The 13,556-nt window shown below is 43.6% G+C and overlaps 1 protein-coding gene and 2 non-coding genes across 3 annotated transcripts; all 3 read right to left on the minus strand.

Moving 5' to 3' along the window:
• Positions 1-423: 423 nt before the first annotated feature.
• Positions 424-13,536, minus strand: Cct6a (chaperonin containing TCP1 subunit 6A). Its single transcript, XM_057764808.1, has 13 exons — positions 13,139-13,536; positions 12,476-12,539; positions 11,805-11,939; positions 11,038-11,211; positions 9,804-9,907; positions 9,533-9,643; positions 9,182-9,341; positions 9,023-9,105; positions 6,363-6,459; positions 4,393-4,540; positions 3,752-3,885; positions 2,965-3,067; positions 424-1,674 (listed from the first exon to the last, which is right to left on the minus strand). Exons 1-13 carry the CDS (start codon positions 13,273-13,275, stop codon positions 1,529-1,531), a joined length of 1,596 nt encoding a protein of 531 aa, XP_057620791.1. The 5' UTR covers positions 13,276-13,536; the 3' UTR covers positions 424-1,528.
• LOC130872305 (small nucleolar RNA SNORA15) lies at positions 4,213-4,342 on the minus strand. The gene has a single exon (XR_009056913.1). It is a non-coding gene; the product is annotated as a small nucleolar RNA SNORA15 (small nucleolar RNA).
• Positions 11,320-11,453, minus strand: LOC130872308 (small nucleolar RNA SNORA22). The gene has a single exon (XR_009056916.1). It is a non-coding gene; the product is annotated as a small nucleolar RNA SNORA22 (small nucleolar RNA).
• Positions 13,537-13,556: the final 20 nt, after the last annotated feature.

A 13,556-nucleotide genomic window follows, 5' to 3' on the forward strand; every position in this document is an offset into this window, starting at 1 on the left:
GACCAATGGCGGAGCTGTTGGGAGACCCAGGTGGCGCTCCTTGGTAGATAGCCCGCGGGAACCGCCCATGAATTAAACACTGGCTTATCCACTTGGACTGAATTTTTATATATCCTGAAATATTTTGTCTATGTAAAGCTAAGGAGTGCGTGCGTGCCCACGTTGCTGGAGTTGCAGCAGCCCAGTGTGACTGCTGGGAACTGAGCATGAGCAGTAGAGCACTTCTAAACAGCGCCCTAGCTGTCCTGGCACTAGCTCTTAAAAGACCAGGCTGGCCTCAAACTCGCAGATACCGCCTGCCGCTGTTGGGATTAAAGGTGTGCCGGATCAACCTTTTTTTGGGGTGTTTTTCTAGACAGGGTCTTTGTAGCACTGGAGCATCTCCCTCCCGTTGGGATTAAAGGCGCGTGCCACCACGCCCAGCCAGGTTTCACATTTTTATTTCAATCATTGTAGAGAATACTGAGGACCGCCCCCCCACAACACTCCATTTGGGAAGATGGCATATATAACAGATCATATACACGGAAACCAAGAGTATTTAGATGAAAAAAAGTTGACAAAACTTGTGACAGGTATGATGGGAAAATCTAAAACTTAAAAGGTTTGAAAACAGCCTAAAATTGCTGTATTTCTTCACCCGTCTTCATTCTTCAGCTGTATTCTGGCTGTGATCCTTGTAACTGTTTCTGCCGCTAGTGTTCTCAAGCTGTTTGCAACGGGGCTTCAGAATTGTTATCCCCGCCCCAGCCTCCATGTGATAACCTCAAATTCACTTTTCTTTTTTTTTTTTCTTTGATTTTTCGAGACAGGGTTTCTCCGTAGCTTTTGGTTCCTGTCCTGGAACTAGCTCTTGTAGACCAGGCTGGCCTCGAACTCACAGAGATCCACCTGTCTCTGCCTCCCCAGTGCTGGGATTAAAGGCGTGCGCCACCACCGCCTGGCTCAAATTCACTTTTCTGAGGGAAGTATTTTTTAGCAGTTACTTCAGAAGTGTGGATGATCCAGTACCTTTAAGTATTTATTACACTATGAAAACCATAAATTAACCACATGTGTTTTGCACTGGTAAGAATCTTACATGTTTAACAGAGTTAGTTGGCTAATTTATAATACATCCGCTAAAAAAAAATCTTTTGAGTGGGGGTCTCCTGCAGCCCGAGTTAATGCCCTGACCTTTTTTTCCCCCAAAGTGCTAGGCTTACAGCCCCACTATGCCTTGTTTAGAAGAAAACCATTACAATTTTTCAAATAACATTTAAGGAACAAGGTAGACAACACACTTATCTTAATATGTAATTTTGTATCATTGTAGCTGAAACCTCTTGTTCAGTGTGTCTGCTTTATGCGTACAGTGAAAAATTTTTTTTACAGTATTATAATTTGAATAGGTTCCAAATGTCCTGTTCCCTTTTCTTCAACTGGGACAAGAAAATTTCTTTTCCAAATCACTTGAAGCTTGGATAAAAACGACCATTTCCCCACGTCAGCCTGTAGTATTACAGATGCAGCGACAAGGGAGACTTCTTCAACCTTTCAGAGAGGACATCCCAGCTCTCATGATCTCATCCACCAGGAGAATGTTGGTGGCAATCACAGTGCAGGAGTGGAGCAGCTGCTTCTTCACACAGTAGTTGTCCCACACGCCCATCTCTGCGGCCACCATCGGCTCACCTGCAGAAGACCACATCTTGAAACTACGTATTGTCAGATCCCCTTTTTAAAAATAAAAATCCACATGCATTTTTGTGTTCTGCCTGCATGTTGGTCTGTTTGAGGGTGTCAGATCCCCTGGAACTGGAGTTACAGGCAGCTCTGAGCTGTTGTGTGGGTGCTGGGAATTGAATTTGGGACCTCTGGAAGAGCAGCCAGTGCTCTAAAACACCGAGAGTCATCTCTTTCCAGCCCCCATCAGATGTCTTCTTCAAGAAACCATTCTAGGCCGGGCGATGGTGGCGCACGCCTTTAATCCCAGCACTCGGGAGGCAGAGGCAGGCGGATCTCTGTGAGTTCGAGACCAGCCTGGTCTACAAGAGCTAGTTCCAGGACAGGCTCCAAAACCACAGAGAAACCCTGTCTCGAAAAACCAACAAAAAAAAAAAAACAAAAAAAAAAAACCCACCATTCTATTTTATAAACAAAACCTGCCAATTCTAGAATAGGAAACAAGGGCCAATTTAGAGTATTTTTAGGCAGTGTTTTGCTATGTAGCCAAAGACGGCTTTCAGGCTTTGCCCCTGCACCTCAGCTCTGGGATCACAGGCTGCATCATGTCAACCTCAGAATTTTTCCCCCCTAAATATTTATTTACTTATTATGTATACAATATTCTGTTTGTGTGCATGTCTGCAGGCCAGAAGAGGGCACCAGACCTCCTTACAGATGGTTGTGAGCCACCATGTGGTTGCCAGGAATTGAACTCAGGACCTTTGGAAGAGCAGGCAATGCTCTTAACCACTGAGTCATCTCTCCAGCCCCTCAGAATTTTATTTTTTGGATTTTTCGAGACAGGGTTTCTCCGTAGCTTTTGGTTCCTGTCCTGGAACTAGCTCTTGTCCCCCAATCACTGCTCCTCTCCAAAATATCTTTGGTGTGTGCTTGATCTCTTTAAAAATGATTTACAAAGTATTCACTGCTTACCAAACATCTAGATATTCCTGTTCTTGATACGTTCCTGTTGACCTACACTAAATGGGCTTTTGACTCCTCATTCCAGCAATACCTTCTACTAAGTGTCAGTACGGACGGTAGGCCTCTTTTATGTGCATATTTGTGATACAGGGACTAAAAGCAGGGATACAACCATGCCACTAGCTTTACTCCACCAATTAAAATATCCACTCTATGCCTGAATCTAGTCAGTCCAGTTATGTGTCACTGGTACCCAACCAGAAAAACACCAAGACTCCTCAGTCTGTCATTTACTCCATTCAGCTCCACCCCACAATTAAGGTACATTCTCACCTGTGTTCAAGTCCACACCCACTAGTTGACCCGATTCTGAATGCTCAGCTTGAACTTTGACTAGTGTTTCCTGAAGGTCAAAACCAGAGTTCTGCGCAAGAACCTAGCAAACAGATTTAATTCTTGAAAAGACAAACTGAGAATAGAATGTTAAGCCTACAATAAACCAACAGTATTTCCACTTAAATAAAAACCCTAGCTGCCCCCCCTACCAATAACTGAGGTGGTGGTTTGCAGGCACGGGGTCAGAACCATTCACGTTCTCGTCCAGGGGACAGGGAGTTGTTGACTGACTCTCCAAATAAGCCCAGCAAAACAAAGCACTGGTCATAAACCCTCACCATAAATACGCACCTCAGAGACTGATGCCCATCCTTGCACAACCCATACAGACAACGGCTTCCCAGGCTGGCGCCACGCAGCTGTCATCTGTCCACTTAGCCTCCCTCCCTGCCATGTGGCTACTGGTCCTTACTTTGTGACAGACCTCCATGCTGGCTTTCCCCCTTTCTTTCCTCCACTCTCCTCTGCACAGCTGCAGAGATTTTCAGGCTGTCTGTCATGGGGTGTGGTAGGGTGGGTATTCTTCTAAACTCTACAAACACTGCTGGCTGGCCTGAAATGTTATGTACATCAGTTGGCCAAGATCAGCCTGCCCTGCCTCACAGGTGCTAGGATTAAGGGCATGTGCCACCCTGTCTTGCCTGACACAGTTTAGGAAACTAATATTTACAACCAACTCTAGCCCAAAGGCTGTCAGCAAATAAAACTAAGGTAATATTCTAACCTTGGGAATAATGAGCAAGGCATCCGCAAATGCCTGGACTCCAAGCTGAGCCCTGCCCTTCACGCTGGGCTTGTATTTAATCAGAGCTTCTGCCATTGCCACTTCTACTGCACCAGCACCGGGTACAACACAGCCTGTTGGACAAGGAAAGGAAATGCTAAGTTATGGAGAAAAAGAGAAAACCCAGTAAACACAAAAGTTTAGAGCTCATGTAAGGAGAAACATACACATTAAGCACTTCTTATGACTTCACCTGTGATTAGTTAGTTATATGCAGTTCACCTGTTCCTGCAGTACTAGCGATGGAAATGCTGATCTCATATATGCTAGGTATGTGCCATACCAACAGGCAATACCTCATCACAGACCTGCCTCTTAAGCATAAAAACCAATAGCAAAATGGTCCTACCTAACCATAACTCAGTAATTGATAGCTCAAGAGCCACCAATTTTAATCACTTACTTGTACTCACTTTTAATAATGATATACCATAAAAAACAGCATACCAATCATTTTAAAGGAAGACGTTACTTTTGCATGGTGTCTGGCTGTGTAAATTACTGACTAAAGAACACAGTATTCAGCCATGCCTTTTAGACTTGCAACAAAAAACACAAGGTAAATATAGTGTGGCTCTTACCATCATCAATGGCATTTTTGACAGCCCTCAAGCCATCTCTTATAGCATCCTTGATTTGAGTCAGTGTGTGCTTATTTGGTCCTTTAACCAGCAATGTGACAGAACGGGGATTATTACATTTCTCAATAAAGGTGAACTTCTCTTCACCCTGGGAGAAGAGAAATTGTCAAAACAGGTTACCCCAGGCCTGGTGGTACATAGCATTAATCCCAGCACTTAAAGGCAGAGGCAGACAGGTCTGTATGACGTCCAGGTAACCCAAGCATACACAGTAAAACCTTGCCTTAAAACAACAAAAAACCCAACACATAAGAAGTAAAAACAGAGTAGTGTGCAAAGAACACAGGATTGAGTATATGGAAGAGTAATAGGACAGTCATTATTCCAATTAACATATAAAGCACCAAGATATATCAGGAAATAATTTTTCAAAGATTTATTATGTATATATACTGTTCTGTCTGCAGGTATTCCTGTAGCCCAAAAGAGGACACCAGATCTCATTACAGATGGTTGTGAGCCAGCATGTGGTTGCTGAGAATTGAACTCAGGACCTCTGGAAGATTACCCAGCGCTCTTACCCTCTGAGCCATCTTTCCAGCCTGAGGAAGTCATTTTTATCAAAATGGTATAACCACTGTTAAGTTGCTCAGGTTCAATAAATAACCCTCATGCAAGCAACCTGGAACAAATTCAGTGAAAGAGCCCTACACAAGTCGGATGGTGGTGGTGCATGCCTTTAGTCCCAGCCTGTGGGTGGCAGAGGCAGGAGGATTTCTAAGTTTGAGGCCAATCTGGTCTTCAAAGCAAGTTTCAGGACAGCCAGGGCTACACAAAGAAACCCTTATCTTGAGAAGTCAAAAAGCCCTTGTGAGTTCTAGTCCAGCCCAGGCAATATAGGGAGAACCTGTCTCAGAACAAACACATGAAATTGTTAAGAAAAGCCAGGAGAGCCGGTCGGTGGTGGCGCACGCCTTTAATCCCAGCACTCGGGAGGCAGACGCAGGCGGATCTCTGTGAGTTTGAGACCAGCCTGGTCTACAAGAGCTAGTTCCAGGACAGGCTCCAAAACCACAGAGAAACCCTGTCTGGAAAAACAACAAAAAACAAACAAAAAAACAACAACAACAGGGGCTGGAGAGATGGCTCAGAGGTTAAGAGCATTGCCTGCTCTTCCAGAGGTCCTGAGTTCAATTCCCAGCAACCACATGGTGGCTCACAACCATCTGTAATGAGGTCTGGTGCCCTCTTCTGGCCTTCAGGCATACACGCAGACAGAATATTGTATACATAATAAATAAATGTTTAAAAAAAAAAAAACAACAAAAAAAGAAACTGGACACCAAAAGATTACATAATCCAATAAAAAAATGGAGTACAGACCTAAACAGAGACCTCTCAACAGAGGAATCTAAAATGGATGAGATGAAAGACACATCCTTAGTCATCAGAGAAATGCAAATGAAAACACTAAGAAACTTACATAGATCTAATCTACATGGGAAGTAGAAAGTAGAAAAAGACAAGATCTCCTGAGTAAATTGGGAGCATGGGGACCTCGGGGGAGGATTGAACGGGGAGGGAAGAGGCAAGGAGGGGAGCAGAGAAAAATGTAGAGTTCAGTGAATATCAATAAAACTAAAAATAATAATAATAACCCCCCCCAAAAAAAACCCAAACAAAATTTATTAGGAAAAAAAATCAGATTTTGAAGCCGGGCGGTGGTGGCGGATGCCTTTAATCCCAGCACTTGGGAGGCAGAGGCAGGCGGATCTCTGTGAGTTCGAGACCAGCCTGGTCTACAAGAGCTAGTTCCAGGACAGGCTCCAAAACCACAGAGAAACCCTGTCTCGAAAAACCAAAAAAAAACAAAACAAAAAACCCAAACAAACAAAAAATCAGATTTTGAGTTTGTAGTTTTCTACCCAACCACTGATAAACACAATACTCGTCTTTAGGAAAATACTTACCAAGGTATACTCATAGACAAGACCCGCATGTCCCAAACATTCAGGATTCAGGTCATCAAAGGAATTCAGAGCCACCCCACCACAAGCAAGTGTCAGCCTGTAACAGTGAAGCACATTATGCAAAAATATAGTAAGCCATGTCGGTTATGTTCAAGAATGTTCAGAATGACACTATCAAAGTGTATTTTTGTTGCTTTGTTAGAGTCAGGGCTTCCCTCTGTATCAGTCTTGGCTGGCCTCGAACCCAGAGATCTGTCTCTTCCTTCCTAAGTACTGGGATGAAAGGCATATACCACCATTGCCCAACTGAAGAAAGTCTATTTTATTTAATTTATTTTGGTTTTTCAAAACAGGCTTTCTCTGCATAAGAGCTCTGGTTATTCTAGAAGAAACTGCATTTTAAATCAAATCCCTTCCCATGTACTGTAACTCAGTTGGTAACTGAGCTTTCATTCATTCATTCATTTATTTATCGAGACAGGGTTTCTCTGTGGCTTTGGAGCCTGTCCTGGAACTAGCTCTGTAGACCAGGCTGGTCTCGAACTCACAGAGATCCGCCTGCCTCTGCCTCCTGAGTGCTGGGATTAAAGGCGTGCGCCACCATTGCCCGGCGTAACTGAGCTTTTAAATCTCCATTTAAACCTCCCCACCAAGGCTGTCAAAACACAAGGAAACCAGAATATTGATGGGGTTCTGTGGGGAGAATATTTCTCAGGAACCTTCCTTCTCTCTTGTTCTTATTTTAAAAGTTTAGCTGAGATATGTATGCAGACCAGTAGGCTGCCTCCTCTCCCCAAGTGCCAGTGTTACAAGTTTGTATGCATTCCCATCTACCACACTATTATCCTAATGTCTCTAGACAAAAGAAGTCTTGTTGATGTCATGGCTAAAAATACATCATGTAGCCGGGCGTGGTGGCGCACGCCTTTAATCCCAGCACTTGGGAGGCAGAGGCAGGCGGATCTCTGTGAGTTCGAGACCAGCCTGGTCTACAAGAGCTAGTTCCAGGACAGGCTCCAAAACCACAGAGAAACCCTGTCTCGAAAAACCAAAAAAAAAAAAAACAAAAACATCATGTGGCTGGGCTAGTGGTTCATGCCTTTAATTATAGTGTTCAGGGGCAGGCAGGTTGAGGTCTGTGAAGTTGAGGCCAACCTTGTTAGTGTGTTCATAGTGAGACTGTCTCAAAATAAGACATGTAAAATCTCAGAAGGTGAGAGCAACCAGTATGCCCACAGAATGGGACAACATACACCCAAGGAAACAACAGCCAGCTTTAGAGTTTGATTCATGTTACAAGATATGCTGGTTAAATAAAATACATCAAGCTGCTGCTCCTAAGTCTGTACATCCCCACCCCAAATATGTATTTTCCATTTTCAACTACTTTCTCTAAAACTAATAAAGGGGGGGAGCACACAGGGATGACAGCACATCACTGAGCACTTAAGTGTCTCTTGCATAGCACCCAAGTGAACCCACAGCACACACATTGATTGAGCGCCTGTAACTTCCCCAGTTCTAGGGGTTCCAATGCATGCTCACAATACATATACGTAAAAGACAGATGCACAGTGGCACACGCCTTCAATCACATCACTCAGATCTCTTTTGAGTTTGAGGCTAGCTGGGCCTGACTTAAAAATAAAATCTTAAAAAAATTAAAAAGATGTGGAAAAGAACAATTATCCTCAATCCACTTAGTGTCAAAAAGAATGAAGAGAGGATGACAGGCAGTGATGATGATCACAGTGGTAGAGAATGTAGTCAATGCCAATGATTTCACTTTTTAAAAAATACGTATGTATGTATGCATGTATGTATACAGTGTTCTGTCTGTGTGTATGTCTGCAGGCCAGAAAAGGGCACCAGACCTCATTACAGATGGTTGTGAGCCACCATGTGGTTGCTGGGAATTGAACTCAGGACCTTTGGAAGAGCAGGCAATGCTCTTAACCACTGAGCCATCTCTCCAGCCCCTGATTTCACTTTTTATATTTTTCTCTGAGCACATAGAAGCCCAAGAGAGCCAAAAGAGGGACTTGATCCTCTGAAGCTAAAATTGCAGATGAACCTGTGCAGATGCTGGTAACTGAACTTATGTCCTCTGTAAGAACATTAAGTGTTTCTTTTTTTTTTGTTTTGTTTTTCGAGACAGGGTTTCTCTGTGGTTTTGGAGCCTGTCCTGGAACTAGCTCCGTAGACCAGGCTGGTCTCGAACTCACAGAGATCCGCCTGCCTCTGCCTCCCGAGTGCTGGGATTAAAGGCGTGCGCCACCATCGCCAGGCCATTAAGTGTTTCTGAAAGCTGCCATTTCCTCCAGCACTCTGCTGGTTGGCACTTGAGGTGCTTATCTGTAGCCATGCACTTCGGAGGCTGAGGATTGTCAACAGTGCGATTAAATGATAACTTTGGAGGCCTGTGACAGGGCCTTAAACTAAAGGCTAGGTCCTTCAATGAGTATAATCCCTGGGAACCACATGTTAAGCCAGAACTGACTATTGCAAGCTGAATTTATGCTTATTATATACTGCGGTATGTCGTAATGAAATCAATGTATTTGCTCAATTACTATAAGCTAACAAAATGCCAAAACAAGCAGATGAGCAAAAGGAATAATTCTAAATCCCTTACAAAGTATGAAGCTGGCTCCACTCACCTCTCCATGTTTCTCCTCTTGGCCCGACGCAGAGCCACAATGCCTTCTTTTGCAAGGGCATCTAAGGAAAAGGGGTCAATCCCCTGAATAAAAATAAAACATTTCAATAGCCTTCACCTTGAAAACAAACAAGACTAATTCAAAATGTGAAATTCTTACCTTTTGATTAATGACGACAAATCCCTTATCTGAGTCACCACAGACTTTCTTTTTCAGCTCTATTATCTTTTTAACCCTGTCTTCAATGAACTTCCTTTCAGCTTTTACTAGCTTTTCTCTCTCTTCCGCACTTTTATAAAAGAACCCAGAATTCACTTCTCTACAAAAGAAAAAAAAAAAACCATATAGAAAGGGGGAGATTTCCATTTTTACCTCAGTTTTTTTAATGGGAGTAAGGGGACTGCATTCAGACGGACACATTCTAGCCCACGTGCTCTACCAAGCTACATATAACCCATGCCCCTTTCTGTCTTTACAGTAGGGGAAATGAAGGGTTTGCTATAAACTCACGTTTTCTCATACTCCAAGGACACGTTGCATGTGAGGATGTAGGCATTCTCTACCCTTTTCTTCATATCAGGATGCCGTGCTCCATGATCCAATACAAGCCCTCTGATTAAGCTATAAAACAGGAAAATTTACACCACTCCTATTTACGAATACTAGGCGAGAGACACACAGCAATAAACTTTTATGCAAGCCAACTGATTTCTATAACATCTTGGTAACTTTTCAGTTAAACTTTTGGTTAGAAAGCATGTCAAGGCATCAGGCTACCTACCTTGTATCAGTTTCAGATTTATGTTTCATCTCCATGATCTCAACCATGAAGAGGTCAATGGGTTCATCTTTTTTCTTAATGGCCAAAATGGAGTCTACCACAGCCTATGAGATAACCATTAGATAACTTTAATTTTTAGAGGATGACACACTTTAGTTGACCTTCATACAAGTGTAAAGACTGAAGTAATTTATATTTCTAAAACCCAAACTTGCAATCGTCTGAAAATTATCATCCTTCCTATTATTGCAAACACATCATGGGCACAGTCTGTGGCACAGACCTCAAGTCTCAGCCCTTCAGAAGAGGCAAAAGGACTGGGGTTAAGATTAGGAAAAAAAGTCTCAATATCCCTAAAAAAGCACAACCACACCTTGTAACAATTTATTTTTTGTTTTTCAAGACAGAGTTTCTTTGTGTAACAGCCCTGGCTGTACTGGAATTCACTGTTGCAGACCAGGCTAGCCTGGAACTCACAGAGATCCTCCTGCCTCTGCCTCTCAAGTGCTGGGATTAACGGCATGCACTACCACCACCTAGCCTACAATTTTTCATAATACATTTATAGAGAACTAGCAGACGAGTTTGAAAAGTGCTCCAAAGTATTAGAAAAAATTGATAGCTGGACGGTGGTGACACATGCCTTTAATCCCAGCAGAGGCAGATGTCCCTACAAGACTAGTCTACAAGAGCTAGTTCCAGGATAGGCTCCAAGACAGAGAAACCGTGTCTTGAAAAACAAAAACAAAACAAGAATTGATAATTAACCTGATTAGTCAGACAGTGGTGGCGCACACCTTTAATCTCAGCACTCGAGCAGCAGAGGCAGGCGGATATCTGTGCCTTCAAGGCCAGATACAAGAGCTTGTTCCAGGACAGATTCCAGAGTTACAGAGAAACCTTGTCTCATTAAAACAAATAACAAAATCAAATTCTGATTAGACCATGAGAAACATCAGTTTCCATAAATGTATGCGGTGTGTGCGTGAGTGGAAACAGAACCAATCTATTTCTAAAAACTAAGTCTCTATAATTTTTTTGAAAGTTTCAGTTATTCTCCCAATCTTTCCACTTTGAAGACGGATAACTTTATTACTACCTAGGGAACAACCCGAACGCCTTACTTTACACAGCATTCCTGTGAAAACCCTATGTGTGCAACCTAAGCACAGACACTTATAGGAGATTTTCTCTGTGCAATGCATCACATGCACAGGCCATGCTAATCACACACCTCTGTTAAGACATCTGCAAGTTCAGCATGAACTTTAGTTCGCAGAGATGTTCTGGCCACATCGACGAGTGTTTCTCTGTCCATCTCTCTGCTTACTTTCACTTGTTCCAAAAACTGGAGTGCCCTTTCCTTTGCAGCTTCAAAGCCTTCAGTTATTATCCTGGGGTGAAGACCCTATAAACAAAACAGTTACAAAACCACTGCCAACATTTGGATTCACTAAGTTCAGTACCCCTGGAAGGGATACCAGGGCCATTCATACTTAACACAATCAAGGTAACATGATGTGCTGATTTTTTGAATACATTTAAAGGACATAGTACTCCTTTCAATGCAGAGGAAAAGAACAGACTTTACTCTAGCACAGAGTCAAGGCCAAGGGAACCACAAAGCGCACTTGGGTGTTCACTGTGCAAACCACAATACCAAACCTAAAACAGGCTCCTAAAATTCCGCTGTCAGTAAATGCTTATCTTGCCTTCAGGTAATCTCAATTAATTCACACTATTTTGAAATATTTTAAAAAAAATAAATAAATAAAGAGACTAGGCCAGAAGCAGTCAGAGCTCTATGTTAAATATAAATACATAGTTATTTATATATAGTTGACTTTTTATTCATTCATGTTGGACCAAGATAAAAACATGCAAAGGTCAGATTTAAGCACCTCTATCTCATATTCTATGGTGTGCTCTCAGGTAGAATCACATCAATCTGCACCAAGAGCCCACCAAACAACACAGCACAGAAACAATTATCACGTGTACCTCGGAGATGTAGAGGTCCGCCTGTTTCAGCAGCTCCCCAATGATAAGGACATTGGATGTGGTGCCATCACCCGTTATGTCATCCTGGGCTGTAGCTACTTTCGCTATTAAAGAGGCTGTTGGGTGTTGAATTTGCTGAAAGTAGAAAAAGAACTATTTAAATGACTTAAAATGTTACCTAAGGTAAAACGTAAGACAGACTTCTTTTAATTAAAGCCATCTACTTAAACTGTCCGGCTTGGCTACGCTGTTTGGACTATCAAGTCATTTTCTTTGATTTTTGTTGCATTTCTGGTTTTTTGAGACAGGGTTTCTCTGTAACTGCCCCTGGCTGTCCTGGAAATTGCTCTGTAGACCAGACTGTCTTTAAATCCAGAGATCCTCCTATCTCGCCTCCTGAGTGCTGGGATTAAATTGTGCCACCACCACCTGGCCTTTTTTTCTTTTAATAAAACAATCTTTTAGCCTAGACTACAAAAGTAGCTCCCCCTTCATGAAAAAGCAGGGACCTAAATACAAGTGTCAGACTCCAGCCAGAGGTCTTCACCCAACATACTATTTTCTCTGTTTCTGTCTGAAAGATATGAGCCACCTCAGGGATGAACACAGTAACACTAACAAAGAGGAAGTCGAGATTTTTTTTTTTTTTACCTACACTGGTAACCTCTTACCATTTCGTGAAGCAGCACATTGCCATCTTTGGTAAGCTTGATGTCTCCAGCACCAGAAACAAGCCTGTCAAATGGGCAGAAACTGATGAGCAAGAGGTGACTTCTCTCAATGGAAACCCAACAAAGAATTCCATAAAGAAGCGAAGGGTTGCTGATGTCTCTTTTCCTCTTTTGAGACAAGTGAACCTCTGTGAGCTCGAGGCCAGCCTGAGCAGATCAGTCAGCACCCAAATAAATACATAATGAAAAGTCCCACGAAGGCCATAACGGAATATAGGACACGAAGGCTAGCGCTTTTTGGAAAGCGGGTACAAAAAAGGAAAATGGCGCGGGGGTGATTAAAAGCAAAGTAAAGCGCTACGTCCCAGTGAATTTCATTAATTTACCAACTATAAGGTAACAAAAACAACATGAAATCTGGACCTTACTCCCTCATCCTAGTAAGCTCGGGGCCACGGGGCTGGGTAAAGAAAGGTGCACACGCCACCCTCTACCTCCAAAGGAAGTGGGTGCGACTGTCTACCCGAAAGGCGCGAACTGGGCATTTTGGATGGGAGGCCGCACAGACATTGTAGAAAACGTCCCAGCGAAGGCCCGAAGGCGGCGGCTCGAGTTTAAGGGCACTGCTCCGCTAGGCCCGTCCTCCCGCCATCCCAGCCTTACATCTTCATGGTTCCCTTAGGCCCCAAGTTGGTCCTCAGAACATCCTGCAGGCCCCGTGCCGCGCTGATGTTCACTGCCAGCGCTGCCTGCGCCCGAGCCACCTCGGCTTTAGGGTTGAGGGTCTTCACCGCCGCCATAGTTGGCCTAGCTCAGGGAGAGGCCGAGAACAACGTGCTCTATGCGGGTCTTCTCGAAAAGTCTTACGCACCGGGCCCGCCCCCAGCGTGCTCACAGGGCACCTCCATTGGGCTGCGGCGCTGATGGTACCCGCTGATTGGCTCAGACGGACGCTAGTCTCTCGAGGCTCCGCCCATCTCGCCCAGTTGCGGCGTCATTGCGCCACCGAGAAACTTGTTCTCTGGCAATCGGCGCTCCGAATTTTAAAGTTCCGTTATGGTCGCAGCACGTTGTCGCCGTT

This window comes from Chionomys nivalis, chromosome 3 (assembly GCF_950005125.1).
Source record: "Chionomys nivalis chromosome 3, mChiNiv1.1, whole genome shotgun sequence".
NCBI classification, from domain to species: domain Eukaryota; kingdom Metazoa; phylum Chordata; class Mammalia; order Rodentia; family Cricetidae; genus Chionomys; species Chionomys nivalis.